At 32.4% G+C, this 11566-nt stretch overlaps 7 protein-coding genes across 7 annotated transcripts in view; 3 read left to right on the top strand and 4 right to left on the bottom strand.

Annotated features, from left to right (window-relative positions):
• LOC111686326 (daxx-like protein) overlaps nucleotides 1-326 on the bottom strand; it is an 8582-nt gene extending 8256 nt beyond the window's left edge. Inside the window, exon 1 of the mRNA XM_046955971.1 lies at nucleotides 311-326. Coding sequence (XP_046811927.1) covers nucleotides 311-326 — 16 coding nt within the window. The remainder of the gene's footprint in view (nucleotides 1-310) is intronic.
• Nucleotides 327-373: 47 nt separating this feature from the next.
• On the top strand, nucleotides 374-4029 carry LOC111677506 (cytochrome c oxidase subunit 5B, mitochondrial-like). Its single transcript, XM_023438643.2, has 3 exons — nucleotides 374-567; nucleotides 3260-3433; nucleotides 3505-4029. Exons 1-3 carry the CDS (start codon nucleotides 486-488, stop codon nucleotides 3609-3611), a joined length of 363 nt encoding a protein of 120 aa, XP_023294411.1. The 5' UTR covers nucleotides 374-485; the 3' UTR covers nucleotides 3612-4029.
• Nucleotides 4030-5879: 1850 nt separating this feature from the next.
• On the top strand, nucleotides 5880-6589 carry LOC111677529 (cytochrome c oxidase subunit 5B, mitochondrial-like). The gene is made up of 3 exons (XM_023438668.2): nucleotides 5880-6039; nucleotides 6095-6268; nucleotides 6375-6589. The coding sequence occupies exons 1-3, from the start codon at nucleotides 5958-5960 to the stop codon at nucleotides 6479-6481; spliced, it is 363 nt and encodes a 120-aa protein (XP_023294436.1). The 5' UTR covers nucleotides 5880-5957; the 3' UTR covers nucleotides 6482-6589.
• Nucleotides 6590-6640: 51 nt separating this feature from the next.
• Nucleotides 6641-8136, bottom strand: LOC111677528 (tRNA (adenine(58)-N(1))-methyltransferase non-catalytic subunit TRM6). Its single transcript, XM_023438667.2, has 2 exons — nucleotides 7132-8136; nucleotides 6641-7069 (listed from the first exon to the last, which is right to left on the bottom strand). The coding sequence occupies exons 1-2, from the start codon at nucleotides 8036-8038 to the stop codon at nucleotides 6675-6677; spliced, it is 1302 nt and encodes a 433-aa protein (XP_023294435.2). The 5' UTR covers nucleotides 8039-8136; the 3' UTR covers nucleotides 6641-6674.
• Nucleotides 8137-8435: 299 nt separating this feature from the next.
• On the top strand, nucleotides 8436-9234 carry LOC111677505 (PHD finger-like domain-containing protein 5A). The gene is made up of 4 exons (XM_023438642.2): nucleotides 8436-8605; nucleotides 8664-8854; nucleotides 8916-9001; nucleotides 9065-9234. The coding sequence occupies exons 1-4, from the start codon at nucleotides 8554-8556 to the stop codon at nucleotides 9069-9071; spliced, it is 336 nt and encodes a 111-aa protein (XP_023294410.1). The 5' UTR covers nucleotides 8436-8553; the 3' UTR covers nucleotides 9072-9234.
• Nucleotides 9177-10401, bottom strand: LOC111677504 (coatomer subunit epsilon). The gene is made up of 2 exons (XM_023438641.2): nucleotides 10247-10401; nucleotides 9177-10186 (listed from the first exon to the last, which is right to left on the bottom strand). Exon 2 carries the CDS (start codon nucleotides 10162-10164, stop codon nucleotides 9259-9261), a length of 906 nt encoding a protein of 301 aa, XP_023294409.2. The 5' UTR covers nucleotides 10165-10186; nucleotides 10247-10401; the 3' UTR covers nucleotides 9177-9258.
• A 180-nt stretch (nucleotides 10402-10581) lies between these two features.
• On the bottom strand, nucleotides 10582-11565 carry LOC111677541 (kynurenine formamidase; the record flags this gene model as incomplete). Its single annotated transcript, XM_046955966.1, has 1 exon — nucleotides 10582-11565. A coding segment is annotated over one exon (702 nt), but the record flags the coding sequence as incomplete, so codon positions are not given.
• Nucleotide 11566: the final 1 nt, after the last annotated feature.

Here is an 11566-nt window from a genome sequence, read left to right as displayed (position 1 = left end):
CATTGATCAAGATATATGCAATTATATATCAAAACTTTGGAGGCCCGTAACTCCCGGACCCTAATAGAGCGGATAATTTTTTTTCCATCACTGCACTCAGAACGTAAAGTGCTACAAGGTAGTAAAAAAAAAACTCTAAAAATCAGCTGGATTAGAACACTTAATTTGCTCCGTCAACTTTTCATAAAATGTAAGAAGTCAAAAAGTCGTCTTTTCGTTTCAACTGTAGAACCCTTAGTCTATACGTCTTCATACCAATAATACACAGACTTGTTTTTATAGCCACTTTTTCGTAGTACTTTTTAAATACAACACTGTTTTGACATTTGTCATTAACACTACCCCCGTTAAACAACCCTGTCCCGTTACTTCGCTGCCCGTCAAACGAACGAGTGATTTTTTCATCGCCGCCGTGTGTGGAAATTACGAAATTTTAGTTTTATTAAAAAAATTTTGAAAAAACCCACTACATAAATTACCAAAAAATGGCTTCAATTTGTGGACGCATGGCTTTCCGTGCCGCTGCACGTCAAAATGTCACATACACTCCAGTTCGCTTCTGCAAAAGTAAGTTCCAAAAATTTCTACTTTTAATCCAGAAAAATGCAGGTTAATTTTTCAACATACTCCACCTCAAGAGAAAAAAACGAGGCTCTACTCTACAACATTTGACATTTCTTGACAAAGTGGTAGCAGGAAAATGTTACATAATTTATGAAAATATATGGCTAAAAAGGAAAATCAAAGAAAATTTATGTTTTTCTTTTAAGTTAAATGAAAAGTTCAATAATTTTTTTTGTCTTGTATGAAATCATATTGGTTTTATGTAACACTTTGTGAAAAAGCAAAGACGGACAGACAATACTAGAAGCAGAAAAGAGAAAAAGATAATAGATGATAGTTTTATTGGCCGAAGAAAATAAAGAAATCTTTTTTGTTTAAATAATTCTTATTAGATATTTGTTTTTGCATTACATTTGTTTAATTTCTAATTTAATTTGGGAATTTTTGTAAATTTTTTGCATAATTGCCAAAAGTTTTAATTTAACTTTCGCCTGCAGTTCTCTTAAATGTTTATGTAACCTTTGGTGTCATTTTAGTTTTTTCCCCGATTCTTTTATTTTTATGTTTTATCGCCTAATCAAGTCTTGGGGTACTTGCTGATAGACCTCTTGCCCCTCTCATATGATGTATTACATCTATTTTTGTTCTAGGGGTTAATGTCATTTGGCACCTTAGTTTTTTGGTAATTAGGGAAGTTTTTTGTAATGAATGAAACTAGTTTTGAAACAAAACTAACTGCGCAATAGTTAGTAGTTTCCAAAGTTTTATGTTAACATTTGTCATGGGAATTTAGCAAACAATTCAATTGTTTATTAGTTATTTAATATTTGTTGGTACAATAATATGAAAACTTGATCTTTGGCCCAGGCAAAAGTATCTCTCTAACTATCTTGATTTTTTAATTATTTTCCAAAAAAATTTAGTAATGATCGCAAGCTAGATAAAAACAAAATTTTCTTTTTAGATTTGATTCAATAATTCGGAAAATTTTTATTTTAAATCAAAAATATTGTTCTATTGATTTCAATTTCCAGAAATAGATAAGCTAACAATTGTCAGGACTTTTTACTAAACTATTGACTGTTCCTTCTGCTCTATAGATTGGACATTATTAATATGTTGGTGATACTTTTAGTTGCTACAGAAAAGGGCATTTATTTGGTGAAGTACTATTCTTAAAGTACTTTGTACTTTTTGTAAAAAGTATTAGAATTGACCTGAAATTGAATTAGTACTACATCTAAAACTGAACTAACCATGAACTAAAACCAAAATAGAACTGAACTATAACTATAACTAAACTACAACTTAACTAGAACTGAACTACAACTAAACTAGAAGTAAATTGCACTGAACTAGAAGTAAATTGCACTGAACTAGAAGTAAATTGCACTGAACTAGAACTGAATTAGAACTAAACTAGAGCTGAACTAGAACTGAACTAGAACTTAATTAGAACTGAACTAGAACTGAACTAGAACTGAACTAAAACTAAACTGGAACTGAACTAGAACTGAACTAAAACTGAACGAGAACTGAACTAGAACTGAACTAGAACTGAACTAGAACTGAACTAGAACTGAACTAGAACTGAACTAGAACTGAACTAGAACTGAACTAGAACTGAACTAGAACTGAACTAGAACTGAACTAGAACTGAACTAGAACTGAACTAGAACTGAACTAGAACTGAACTAGAACTGAACTAGAACTGAACTAGAACTGAACTAGAACTGAACTAGAACTGAACTAGAACTGAACTAGAACTGAACTAGAACTGAACTAGAACTGAACTAGAACTAAACTAGAACTGAACTAGAAATGAACTAGAACTGAACTAGAACTGAACTAGAACTGAACTAGAACTGAACTAGAACTGAACTAGAACTGAACTAGAACTGAACTAGAACTGAAGTAGAACTGAACTAGAACTAGAACTGAATTAGAACTGCACTAGAACTGAACTAGAACTGAACTAGAACTGAAGTAGAACTGAACTAGAACTGAACTACAACTAAACTAGAATTGAACTAGAACTTAACTAGAACTTAACTAGAACTAAACTAGAACTGCAGTAGAACTAAACTAGAACTGAACTAGAAACGAACTAGAACTAAACTAGAATTGAACTAGAAGTAACTAGGACTGAACGAGAACTGAACTAGAACTGAACTAGAACAGCACTAGAACTGAAGTAGAACCGAACTAAAACTGAACTAAAACTGAATTAGCACTGGATTAGAACTGAACTAGAACTGAACTAAAACTGAACTAAAACTGAACTAGAACTGAACTAAAACTGAACTAGAACAGAATTGAAACTAAACTAGAATTGAAATAGAACTGAAATTAAGCTTAAATTGAACTAGATCTGATATAGAACTAAACTAGAACTGAACTTGTACTGAACTAAAGCTAAACTTAAACTGAATTTGAACTGAACAAAAAACGAACTTAAACATAACTACAACTGAACTAGAACTGAACTACAAATACTAAACTAAAACAGATTTAGAATTAGAACAGAACTAGAACTAAATTAGAACTAACCTTGAACACGAACTGAACTAGAAATAAACTCCAACTGATATATAAATGAAATAGAACTGAACCTTCGAAGATGAGCCTTTGATTTCTATTTATGTAACGAACTTGATTTTCTAATTCAATTTATTTTCTACGTTTTATTTTTCAGTGATGAACGACCCCTTGGAACACGCTACCGGTATTGAGAAGCGTGAATTGTTGGCCAAAGCTGCCGGCAATGATAATCCCTTCGACATGAAAGTGTTCAAGCGTGGTGCTGGTACTAAGGAAAACCCCAACCTGATACCCTCCGCTTTTGATGCCCGTATTGTGGGTTGCATCTGTAAGTTTACTTTTACTTTTCGCGAATATAAACAAGAACATTTTTGAATATATAAAACTTGTAACTTACAGGCGAAGAAGATCAAACCTATGTACAATGGATGTGGCTACAAAAGGGTACCGCTAAACGTTGCGAATGCGGCCATTGGTTCAAATTGGTTGAAAAGGCTGCCGTTTAAATTTAGTTAAACATCCCCTGTACACACCATTTACAAAAATAAACTTAAAATGTCGTTCTGTTTTCAAAACTTAACATAAATTTAAAGAAATTTAAGTTAAAAGTAACCTTAAACAATAAACATAAACCAAAAAACAAAAAACCTAAAAGTATGAAGTATATGAAATTATTTTTTCGGATAAAAATCTTAACACAGTGAAAACTTGAGTCCATCATACCAACACTTAAGTTTTAAAAAAAATAGGTTACTTTTTTCTTTAACTTGTTGAGGAAATATCTATCAATTATTATATAATAAATGGCTTTGCAAGTGCCATAATTTTAAATGATAAAATACTACACACACGCTTGTTATGTTTAAGCCCAAAAGAATAATAATAAAAGAAATATGTTAAATGAAAACACTAACGTTAAAAGAATCCCCTTTGAAAACTTGAATTTTAGTATTCTTTTAGCAAAATGAAATCGAGAGTGGAATCTTAAATGTTAAAAACAGAAAACAAAAGTGTGTATTACTAAATAAGTTTAAATAGTGAAATAAATAAGAAAACTATTACAAAAACAAAACAAGTTAAATGTTGAAAAAGGTTTTATGTGTCAAATGATTAGTTGTGTAGCAAGGGAATAGAAACAAAAGAGTTTTAAAGGACTTTTTACATTGACCTTTGTCTAGTTTATAGTAGACCAAGCGTTCGAATAGACTGTTATTAGTTTAGTCATTTCTATTCAGTTCTTGCTAACTTCTAGTATAGTTCTACATTTCAAATTCTAGTTTAGTTTTAGATAATTTCCAGTTTAGTTGTTGTTGTAACAGGTTGGCTGTGATTGGATGTCCTTCCCGGAGAAAAAACTTCTGCTTGATACAGCGTTTGCTGAGTTGACAATCTTTGACCGATTGAGAATCGGATCGTTTTGGTGCGGAGATCCAATTGTCGTGGGAACGAGTTCAGTTGTAGTTTAGTTTAAGATAACTTCTAGTTCAGTTGTAACAGGTTGGCTGTTCTTTCATGGGGAAAAAACTTCCGATGGATACAGCTTCTGTTGAGTTGACAATCTTTGGCGGCTTTACAACCAAATAGTTCCGGTTGGAGATTTAATTGTCGTGGGAACGAGATCAGTTTAGTTTTAGGTAATTTCTAGTTCAGTTGTAACAGATTGGTTGTAACTGGATGTTCTTTCATGGGAAAAAAACTTCCGGTTGATATAGCTGTTGCTGAGTTGACAATCTTTGGTCGATTGAGAATCGGGTCGTTTCGGTGCGGAGATCCAATTGTCGAGGGAACGAGTTCAGTTGATGTTGTAACAGTTTGGCTGTAACTGGATGTTCTTTCCGGTTGATACAGCTGTTGCTGTGTTGACAATCTTTGGCCGATTTAGAATCGGATCGTTCGGGTGCAGAGATCCAATTGTGGTGGGAACAAGTTCAGTTGTAGTTTAGTTTTAGATAATTTCTAATTCAGTTGTTGTTGTTATAACAGGTTGGCTGTAACTGGATGTTCTTCCCTGTAGAAAAAACTTGCGATTGATACAGCTGTTGCTGAGTTGACAATCTTTAGCCGATTTAGAATAGGATCGTTCCTCTACGGAGATCCAATTGTTGTTGAAACAGTTTAAACTATATAATTTTGAATACGGAGGTTCTGGATTTAGGTCCTAAATCCATTTAGTTCATAAATCCATTGAAGTAAGTGATGTAGGGTGTGCTGGTTAGTTGAATATGTGGTGGATATCATGCTGTCCACATGCTGGGACTGCTCGATCTATGCGGGACCAGTAGGCATTGAGCCCGTTGCCCTATCCAGATTTCAGTTGTGCCAGAGTAACTTTTGTTTTTCGCGGCAGGTTTTTCTCAATTTCAGCTATAGGAGGTGGGCGACCTCCGCAGTAGTGATGGCGTCTCTATGAATGTCGTTTAAAGCTGCTGTATATGAATTCCGGTCTAAGAGATCCTGCACATACCCTCGTATGATTTCCTCATGCACACGAAGGTCCTTCCTGACACACCTCGGGGAAGCAACAACTATACAACTAGAGCCAATTGTCGCGGGAACGAGTTCAGGTGTTGTCACTTTCTATTCAGTTCTAGATCATTTCTATTTTGGATGTTATTCAGTGCATTTTTTAGTTCTAGTTCATTTCCTGTTCAGGTCTAGTTCTTATCTACTTTAAAGTGGGATTACCTTTATCTAGTCTAATGATTAGAACTTCTGCATTCACTCCTTTGTACTCCTTTTTCTTGAGTGTATTTATATTTTCATGAAAAATCAAATTTTCTATGATTTTTCCAACAATTTTTATTAAAATTTTATTTTAAATTGTTATTTGTCTGAAAAAAAAAATTGAAATCATGTCCTTCTTGTTACGTCGATATCTCAATAGAACATTCATACAATATAGATTTTTTCGCCAATCTCTTAACCTTAAGCAAGGTAAGTTAGAGAATTCTTAAAGCTTTCCACGTTCCTAAATGTTTTCATTTCCTAGAAATGCCCGATCCTTTGCAATTATGCACAGGTCTACAGAAAAAGGAAATAGAAGCCTATATGGAGGGTAATTGTGATCCTTATCATATGAAGGTTTTGAAAAGAGGCAGTGGTACTAAGGAAAATCCCACCTTAATACCATCGGCCTTTAGTGGGCGTATAGTGGGTTGTATATGTAAGTAGGGAATGGTAAATTCAATTTACAGATTTGAAATTGAATTTTAATCAAATTTTGAAATTTATAACTTTTTCACTTAACTGCGTTTCGGTTTTCGTTACAGGTAAAGACAATCGTTTTGTGAATTACATGTGGGTGGAAAAAGATTGTCCGAAACGTTGTGAATGTGGTCATTGGTATAAATTAAAAGAAGTTGAAGGATTTTCTTGATTATTTTCTGTTAGATATGTTTCAAGTTTATTTTTTTTTTAATGTATTTTAAAACGAAATTTTTCTTGTCCATTCAATACTTTTGAAAAGAATCATCCTCTAAATTTACCCAAATATTCTTACAATATTTTTCAAACAATTTTTTTAGAAAAATTTATATAAAGTTTTATATTTTTCATTTTATTATTTCATATTAACCTAAAGTCATACCCGTCAGTAAATAACCACTATTTGCCTGCATATTTACCTCAGGATGTGTGCGATTGGGTAAAATTTGATACTGACGCAACCAGTTCGAAGTCAAGTGTAAATTAGTAACTTTAGAGCTTGATTTTAGATCGACATACAATTCCATTAAAACTTCTTTACACAGACTAAAAACAACAACAGGTCTAGAGGGTTTAACAAACGACAATAGTTCCTTAACCAAATTGGTGGGATGTTCTTTGGCCGCAATAACCAAAGAATCAAATTTCTGTTGCATTAATGTCACGGCACGTTTATTTTCCAATTGCCATTTTTGTAAGGCAGCAGAAGGTTTAGCTGATTCGTCAGATTTACAGGAATCAGCTGAAGTTTCCGAAGAATCTGCAAAAAAAAAGTTATGGAATTAGTAAATCTATTAAAAGGCTACTAAATATTGAACTTACCTTTATCCTCTTCATTTAATTTTTGTTTCTTGGAACTAGGCTCCTCTACCTCTGCTGAAGTTTCATCACCTTGATAAAATTCTCTTAAAACTGAATAAATATTCACAGAAATACACCGTTGCAGTTGTTCATCGGGTAAATTTAAAGCTAAAATTGCCTGTTTTTGTGGCACATTACCCGGATGCATGTGTACCAAATGAGCTTCGGTATTCGCACCCATAGAATTCAAAAAAGCAGCTGGCAATAGACCATTGGAACCACTTTCATATAACAAATAATTACCAAAAGCCGAAATACCCGAATACGAGATTAACTGCGACAATGTATCAACTCTTAGGCCCATTACTTTTTCCGAATCTTGACGATAGTATATCTCCGTTATTAAACGTATAGTAGGTTGTCTAATTTGTATATATTCAAAATATTTCTTTTCCTTTTTCTTCAAATACTTTTCTTGTGAATAGGCAGTTTTATTGTGAAATGTTTTTGAATTTTCCACAATTTTCTCTATAATTTTAGTGCTTTCATTGCATTCATCTCTTAATTTATCAATATCTTCCGGTTTTAGAGCCTGCGAATCACCATCGTCTATTATATTACGATTGTCTTCACCACTGGAGGAAATGCCCAATACTTCACGTATATTACGCATTTCCAATTCATTGCACAATTCCAAAGAGTTTAACTTTTGACGTCCTCGATGAGACTTGCCCAAATCTTCTTTGGGACACATTTTAAAGGTGGCACCATAAGGTTGATCGAGTAATGCCTTTAGCTCTAGCTGATCCTTGCCCAACATAGCGGTGGCATCTAAATTACCAAATTTCTGTAATTTGGTATATTTTTGTCGTTGTATGACTATATAGTCACCTAATTTTATTTTCGGTTGTTCAGCTAACGTTGTCATTGTGGATTTTAATGTTATTTTTGTATGAAATTGTAAAAATATATATAAAAATCGGTTTAAATTAATCCAAATTCACGTTTGTAAACAAATAAAAAACGAGAAATGTCAAAAACACGTGTAAATAAATAAGAACAACTCTGTTCTATTAAGTTAAACAACTCTGTTGTTTAAAGCTAAACAGCTCTGTCCTTAAAAAGACCGGTTATCAATCGCATTTAAACATAAAATACTGTATATTTAAAATAAACTGAAAATTAAATGTTAATTTTTATTTTATTTTAAATACATATTTAAAAAACAACAAAAACCAACTCTTCAAATAAAAATATATTATTTAATAAGCAGAAAAGTGATGTTAAACATCTCTGTTTATTTCTGTTATCAATGCAAAATGAATGCCTATTTTTAAAGAAGCAGCATATAAACGTAAACAAACCAAATTCTTCTAATTTCTGCGAAAAATTGCAAAATTTTAGTATTTTTTATTAAATATATTAAAGAACAATTAACATAAAATGGCAAAACATCATCCAGATTTGATTTTCTGTCGTAAACAGCCTGGAGTGGGTAAGTTGTAATATATTTTAAAAGGAAAAATTGCAAAACTAAAAACTTCATTCTTCAGCCATTGGTCGCTTGTGTGAGAAATGTGATGGCAAGTGTGTAATATGTGATTCCTATGTAAGACCCTGTACTTTGGTGCGTATTTGTGATGAATGCAATTACGGGTCTTATCAGGGACGATGTGTGATCTGTGGTGGACCTGGTGTTTCTGATGCTTATTATTGCAAAGAGTGTACCACTCAGGAAAAAGATGTAAGTTGTTCAACGATTTTAGAAATTTTCACAAATAATGAACATTTTTTTTAAATTTAAGCGAGACGGATGTCCGAAAATTGTTAATCTGGGCAGTTCGAAAACAGATCTGTTTTATGAACGGAAAAAATATGGGTTTAAGCAAAAGTAAGTTTTGTCTCGTCAAAATTTCTTAAATTCTTACTAATTTCAATTATTTTCCCATTTTAGCTATTAGCATTTACTTGTTCTACTTATCACACAATAAGGCTTCAGAAGTTAATAAGCATTTTGAAACTTTATAGTCCTAATTTAGAGGACTTTTTTCTTAATAAAAAATTAATGATTTACTTTGGATTTTATTTTACATATTGAAATAATAAAGTAGTTATGGAATAATATGTTAGATACGTGTTAAAATGAATTTAGGCGGTTCCCTCTAATGAATACTGCAAACATAGATTATCGAACTCTGAAGATTTCTTATCAAAATCCTTAACAAATGCACTTTTAGGATAGAATTGTCTCAATTGCTCCCAGTAACGCTGTATGGTTTCTTGAGATTTTCCAGTCAGATGCGACAAAACCATCATGTTGATCAAAGTATCATAATCATTATGTTTTTTAGTTAAAGCTTCCCTCAAAACAGCTTCAGCCTCTTCGTATCTTTCCAAACCCAAGTGGACCACAGCCTGACCATTTAATAGCAATGGGGTAGGCTTATATTTTTCACAAAATTCTTGATAGATATGAAAAGCATCCTGCATTTGTTCAGTGCCCAGAGATAATGCCACCCAAGCTTGAGCCAACTGTGTCAATGTATGATCATCCGAGATTTCTTGCATTTTACCCACCAACTGTTTGGCCAAATCAACACGATTTAAACGCAATAAACATTGCACCGATAATGCCATAGATTCCAAATTTGTAGAACCGTGTAAAATTTTCAAAGCATTTTCAAATTGTTGATCATAGCAGTAGACTATGGCTGTGGCCACATGCCAGATATTGGTTTCATCCTCCTCTATGGCTACTTTATCAGTAAGTTTTTCCAATATTTCCTCAATCTTCTCGGGCTGTTCAAATGCCTCATTGACATAGCGCAAAGCCAATAAGGGAGTGTTGTTGTTTTCCTTAATATCACTGGCTATCAATCTACCAGAATCTATGGCCAAATAGGACAAATACATGTACGACAATAATTCTGCTCCCGCTGTGCCCTGCTCGGGTAAAACAAAATTGACCGAACCCATAAAATTACCAATGTAATACTCATTGCGAGCATAGAACAAGGTAGAGTTGGTATCTTCTTCTTGAGGAATTTTACTCATGTTGAATGTGTTGATTTATAAGCTAAAATAATGACAAATTAATATTTGTTGTGATTTTTTTTACAAATTTGACCAAACAAACCTTATTTTATATGAAATTTTTATAAATTCGTAAAAAAAATCTTTATTATTTTTCTACAGATAATATATGACGTGTTAAAATGTCAACAATATGTAAAGGGGTATGTTCAGTGTTTAACTTCAAATGTCAGAGTATTAACAGAAAAAGACAGTGTTGTCATTTTGTTGTTTACATCAAGAACAGAGTTGTTAAATTATATACCGTTAGCGGGAAAATACTCTATGTTTTCATTAAATTAAAAGAAAATTTTCGAAGTGAAATTGAACGAGTTAGAAAGTTTAATTACAAATATTTATTTTATTAATTAACTTTTTTAAAAGATTTATTTAGCATTTGGAAGAGTTTGAAGTGGTACAAAATTATAATAATTAAAGAGAACCAGGGATAGCAGAAAGTGTTTTTTTTAAGATATTTTTACAACTATGTGAAAGAAGTTTTCATTTCTGTGTTAAAAACAGTACAAGCATATAGATTTTGTATTTAATAATTTAATTTGTGCAACAATTTAGCAAAATTGTGATATTTTTAGGTAAGTATGTGCAAAATCTAAAATTTTATTTATATTAAAAAAGAAAAACAAATGTTTAACATAAATCTTAAAGTAATAACAAAAATTCTTACTCCTGTTTAACACTTTGCAAATTTTCTCGTATATAACTACTTATAGATGATTTAGGATTAACACATTCCTCTATTATATCAAAATGATCATATGCCTTAAATTCCTTATACTTTGTCCGTAGTTGTAAGGCCTTTAACTTTTCACAATATTCACGAGCTTGTTGCTTGAAGCGATCGCTATCATTTTCCGCCACAAGAATGTGAATGCGCAGACCTTGTTTTTGATATTCTCCTAATAAATCCTTATCAAACAACCAACATAAAGGTGACAACTCTTTAGCCTTGTCAGCATTTAAGTTTAATATATCATTAGGATTAACACTTTTCAAGCACCAAAGCTCACGCAAATCATAAACTCCACTTATTAAAAAAATTTGCTCTATAAGATTTAATCGATTTAAAGGTTGTAAAAATTCCTCACGAAACATTTGCAATAACAAATGAGCACCAGCAGAATGTCCACATATGGATATTTTGGGTGCTTTGGTTTCGACGGCATACTTTTGTAACCATTTGTAAAAATTACAAATTTGTTGGTTAATTTGTTCAAGTGACACTTGAGGACATAGATTATAGTCCACTAAGATGATGCGGTAATTGTGCTCAATCATGGGGAAAACCAGAGGGCCGGAAGTAGATTTATCCAATAGTTGCCAATAGCCTCCATGAATATAAACAAATATGGGAGTGCCTGTTTGA

Source organism: Lucilia cuprina, chromosome 2 (genome assembly GCF_022045245.1).
Source record: "Lucilia cuprina isolate Lc7/37 chromosome 2, ASM2204524v1, whole genome shotgun sequence".
Lineage (NCBI taxonomy): Eukaryota > Metazoa > Arthropoda > Insecta > Diptera > Calliphoridae > Lucilia > Lucilia cuprina.
This window is presented reverse-complemented; position numbering and strand designations above follow the sequence as displayed.

Excerpts from the sequence above, each read along its gene's own strand:
- LOC111677528 (XM_023438667.2), bottom strand. The coding sequence starts at position 8,038 with ATGACAACGTTAGCTGAACAACCGAAAATAAAATTAGGTGACTATATA. Across the intron at positions 7,070-7,131 it reads ATTAAATGAAGAGGATAAAG|ATTCTTCGGAAACTTCAGCT; the intron begins GTAAGTTCAATA and ends TTTTTTTTGCAG.
- LOC111677504 (XM_023438641.2), bottom strand. The coding sequence starts at position 10,164 with ATGAGTAAAATTCCTCAAGAAGAAGATACCAACTCTACCTTGTTCTAT.
- LOC111677529 (XM_023438668.2), top strand. The coding sequence starts at position 5,958 with ATGTCCTTCTTGTTACGTCGATATCTCAATAGAACATTCATACAATAT. Across the intron at positions 6,040-6,094 it reads ATCTCTTAACCTTAAGCAAG|AAATGCCCGATCCTTTGCAA; the intron begins GTAAGTTAGAGA and ends TTCATTTCCTAG. Across the intron at positions 6,269-6,374 it reads GCGTATAGTGGGTTGTATAT|GTAAAGACAATCGTTTTGTG; the intron begins GTAAGTAGGGAA and ends TTTTCGTTACAG.
- LOC111677505 (XM_023438642.2), top strand. The coding sequence starts at position 8,554 with ATGGCAAAACATCATCCAGATTTGATTTTCTGTCGTAAACAGCCTGGA. Across the intron at positions 8,606-8,663 it reads TCGTAAACAGCCTGGAGTGG|CCATTGGTCGCTTGTGTGAG; the intron begins GTAAGTTGTAAT and ends TTCATTCTTCAG. Across the intron at positions 8,855-8,915 it reads GTACCACTCAGGAAAAAGAT|CGAGACGGATGTCCGAAAAT; the intron begins GTAAGTTGTTCA and ends TTTAAATTTAAG.
- LOC111677506 (XM_023438643.2), top strand. The coding sequence starts at position 486 with ATGGCTTCAATTTGTGGACGCATGGCTTTCCGTGCCGCTGCACGTCAA. Across the intron at positions 568-3,259 it reads TCCAGTTCGCTTCTGCAAAA|TGATGAACGACCCCTTGGAA; the intron begins GTAAGTTCCAAA and ends TTTATTTTTCAG. Across the intron at positions 3,434-3,504 it reads CCGTATTGTGGGTTGCATCT|GCGAAGAAGATCAAACCTAT; the intron begins GTAAGTTTACTT and ends TGTAACTTACAG.